Here is a 3,447-nt window from a genome sequence, read left to right on the forward strand (position 1 = left end):
GTTTGCTAGAAAATTTTAAAATTTATTATTTTAAATTTTATTATATCATGCAAAAGTACTTATAAATATCAAGTTCTTAAATAAATTTTATTTTATTTTAGTAATAAGTAATAAATTATTCAATATAATTATACATTTTTGAGATATAACTATTAAAAAATTGGTTAGCATCAATATTACTGTGTTAACAAAAATAAAAGTTATTAAATTGTGTTGTAATGTCAAATTTGATAAATCCCTCTCTAAAAATGGCATGTTAACTGAGTGAATTTCATTTGTATCGAAGAATCGAGGCCTCTTTTTCGCGATGCTGATTAATTGTCTCGAATTTTGCATCGCGGCGTGTTTCACTCTTGTGTCGCTTCTGTGGCTGTCAATTTCATGTAATGAAAAAGCTAAATGGCGCGCGCGTAGCGCACGCTTGTAGTGTTCTAGTCCTCTTCTAAAAAGGGCATGTCGTAGGTATTGTTGTCACTTTTCCGCGATGCCGATTGGTTCTCTTGCTGCGCTTACTTCATTTGCAGCTGTCATTGTATGTTTTGACAGTTGTGTGTATCAAGGGTTAATAGTGTAATAGTAATAACATAATGTTAAAGCTAAATAGCGCGTCTGTCGTGTCTAGTTAAATAAAATTTAAATACTATTTTTTTTTAAATTTAACACATCTTTGAGATGCTGTGATGTAATTGTGTCCGAAATTATTTATCGGGAATTATTATTAGGAGGGTGACCCACCAAGCTTCTTGTGGAAACTGGGCTACTGGTGGTAAACAAACCAAAAGACAATGAAATTAACACATAAAAATAGGCACATAAAATGTCCGCGGCCTGCTACAACCAGAAAAGCGGGAGACAGTGGAATCTGAAATGCAAAGATGCGGAGTGGAAGGACTGGGTCTGAGTGAAACGGATCTCAGAGATAGTAGACACTTTGAAACTAAAAATGGAAACATGATATTCCTTGCTGGTAACGGTGAAAAGAGCAGCAATGGAGTTGGGTTCATTGTTGCAAAAACCGTGAAAAACTGTGTACTGGGCTATGAGGCGATTGGTGACAGAATAATCAGGATTAGAATTGGTGTCCGCCCGCACAACCTAAACATCATCCAAGTATATGCGCCTACAGTCGAGTGTACGAAGGAGGAAATCTCTAAATTCTACGCAAAGCTTGAGACAACCTGCCGTATGGGACAGAGAAAAGAGACCACCGTGTTGCTGGGCGACTTTAATGCGAAGGTGGGAAAAACTACGCACGATACACACCTTAGCCAAACAGTAGGGAAGTACGGTCTGGGGGCCCGCAATGAAAGAGGAAAATTGCTTCTGCAATTCTGCATAAGTAATCAATTTACCATCATGAATACTTGGTTCAAGATACACCTACGGCGGTTGTATACGTGGACGTCACCAGGAGGTACATACCAAAACAAAATTGACTACGTGTTAATTAACACCAGATGGCGCTCATCCATTACTAATACCAAGACATTACCCGGGGCGGATTACAGAAGCGACCATCAGTTACTGGTTGCGGAGTTTAAAGGCCAGCTCAAAGTCATCCATAAAGCTAGTAACAACAGGGCACTACACATGCATGCTGATGTAATGCCGCAATTCAAGCGGGACATGGGGACTAGGCTTCTAGGAATGGAGACGGATTTATCGGAGTCAGTCAATGATATGTGGGTCAGGCTGAAAACAGTCGTCGTGGACTCAGCGGAGGCCATTGTGAAACAACGCCGAGGTCCACACAGTAGACCTAACTGGATGAGTCAGGAGACCTGGTCCGCCGTCCTACACCGCAGGACCTTAAAAGGATAAAAGGGTAGTATAGGAAGGCCGGTTCGAGACCATGGTGCTCCGCGCGGGGGTGCGGGGCGAGGGAATTTCGGCGGCAAGAGGATTTTAGCGGGGAGGGGAGCCATCACGCGGGTACAAAGGCGAGCTTTAGGTTATAATTATGGCGAAGACCATTTTTTCTAGGTTTGCGTTCAAAAAAAATCAACAAAAAACCATATTTTACGTGACTTAAACTATACATTTTTAGTTTAATTCTGGAAGAGGTTCTTTCAAGATTGATCTTGGTTTTTTTTTTTTCAAATATATCATTAGACTCGTGAAAATGTCAATAAATTAATTAAACTTATCAACGCGGTTATTGCGATAAATATTACCACATGCCTCAGTCGAATTGGTACGACGCCCTTCACGGAATGAGGGAGGTTCCAGGTTCGAATCCTGGCTGAGGTAATATTTTTCGCAATAATTTTTTTACAATTTTAAATAATTTAATCGTATAGATTTAATTCCGGGGAGGGAAGGGTATTAATGTTCCAACGATAGCTGTGTTTTAAGTCCGACAAATAATCGGCGCGCAGTTTATTAAGTTGGAATATATGTATATACGTATATACATTGTAATTCGTTACTTCTGTAACTATTAATTCTCTAGTTGTGCACCACGTACCGCGCTTGACTCGTATCGCTGTCTTTTAATTAATTTATTTGTTTTTTTTTTACGTGTGGTGTGTTGAGCTACATTCGTCCACGTAGCTGCTCAGCGTTTGATTGGCTCTCCCCTACCTAAGGTGTCCAGCGTCATTTTGGCGGAAGCACGTGGTAGACGACGCTAAACTCAAAAAAGGTTAGGATGCTGAGATGTCAAAGATAGAAAGCGGAATTTTTAAGAGCGTCTTGCCACGAGAGGAAGGGAGGGAAGGGAGTAAAGACAGAAACAGTTAGGGTGAGCGCTGAGACGTGACGCAATCCAACCCTGTTTTTTGTATCAAAGAGTTTCTTATGATTTGTGCCTGGTCACAGAATTTACGAAATAATCAAATACGGTTGGTTTCACAAAGTTTTGCCTACGTGAGACTTATTTCCTGGGGAAATGATGGTGGAAAACAGTAACAAACAAATTCTTTGTTTTTGCGCCGATGCACATTTGTCCGATAATTTGTTAAGAAAGAGCAAATGTTATGGAGGATTCACACAGAGTCCGGCGTCCGACGTACGACGTCCGATATCCAATAGGGGAGCTCGATTTCTGGAGAGTGTATCACGTGACATTTTCATCGTACGATGCTGCTCGTCGTACGAAATGTTTGTCAAGTTTTTCGTACGACGTACGACACACTTATAAAAAAGCACGTCATGTAGTTAAGGGGGTCGTCTGGTCAAGAGGCTGTTTTTTGGGGGGAATTTTTTGTAAGGAATCATAAGAATACACTTTTTTGAAACTTTTACATCATATTTATTGATATTTGAAGAGTATTTAGAAATTTTTCCAAGTTGATATATGGCCAAGAATCCGCTGTAGAGCGCCCCAAAGACAACTGTGTAAAAAAACGGTACCCACGATTTCGGATATCCAGTTCATTAAAAAAAAAAAAAAAAAAATTCCTTTTAATCTGTGGATGTGTGGCTATCGTGTGAACTAGAACCAAA

At 40.0% G+C, this 3,447-nt stretch overlaps 1 protein-coding gene across 1 annotated transcript; it reads left to right on the top strand.

Moving 5' to 3' along the window:
- The first annotated feature begins 867 nt into the window (after window positions 1-867).
- Window positions 868-1,821, top strand: LOC112462075 (craniofacial development protein 2-like). Its single transcript, XM_025027629.1, has one exon. It carries the CDS (start codon window positions 868-870, stop codon window positions 1,819-1,821), a length of 954 nt encoding a protein of 317 aa, XP_024883397.1.
- Window positions 1,822-3,447: the final 1,626 nt, after the last annotated feature.

The sequence above is a fragment of the Temnothorax curvispinosus genome, unplaced genomic scaffold, assembly GCF_003070985.1.
Source record: "Temnothorax curvispinosus isolate PA1 unplaced genomic scaffold, ASM307098v1 QBEX01011961.1, whole genome shotgun sequence".
Lineage (NCBI taxonomy): Eukaryota > Metazoa > Arthropoda > Insecta > Hymenoptera > Formicidae > Temnothorax > Temnothorax curvispinosus.

Coding starts and splice junctions, on each gene's coding strand:
- LOC112462075 (XM_025027629.1), top strand. CDS start 868: ATGCAAAGATGCGGAGTGGAAGGACTGGGTCTGAGTGAAACGGATCTC.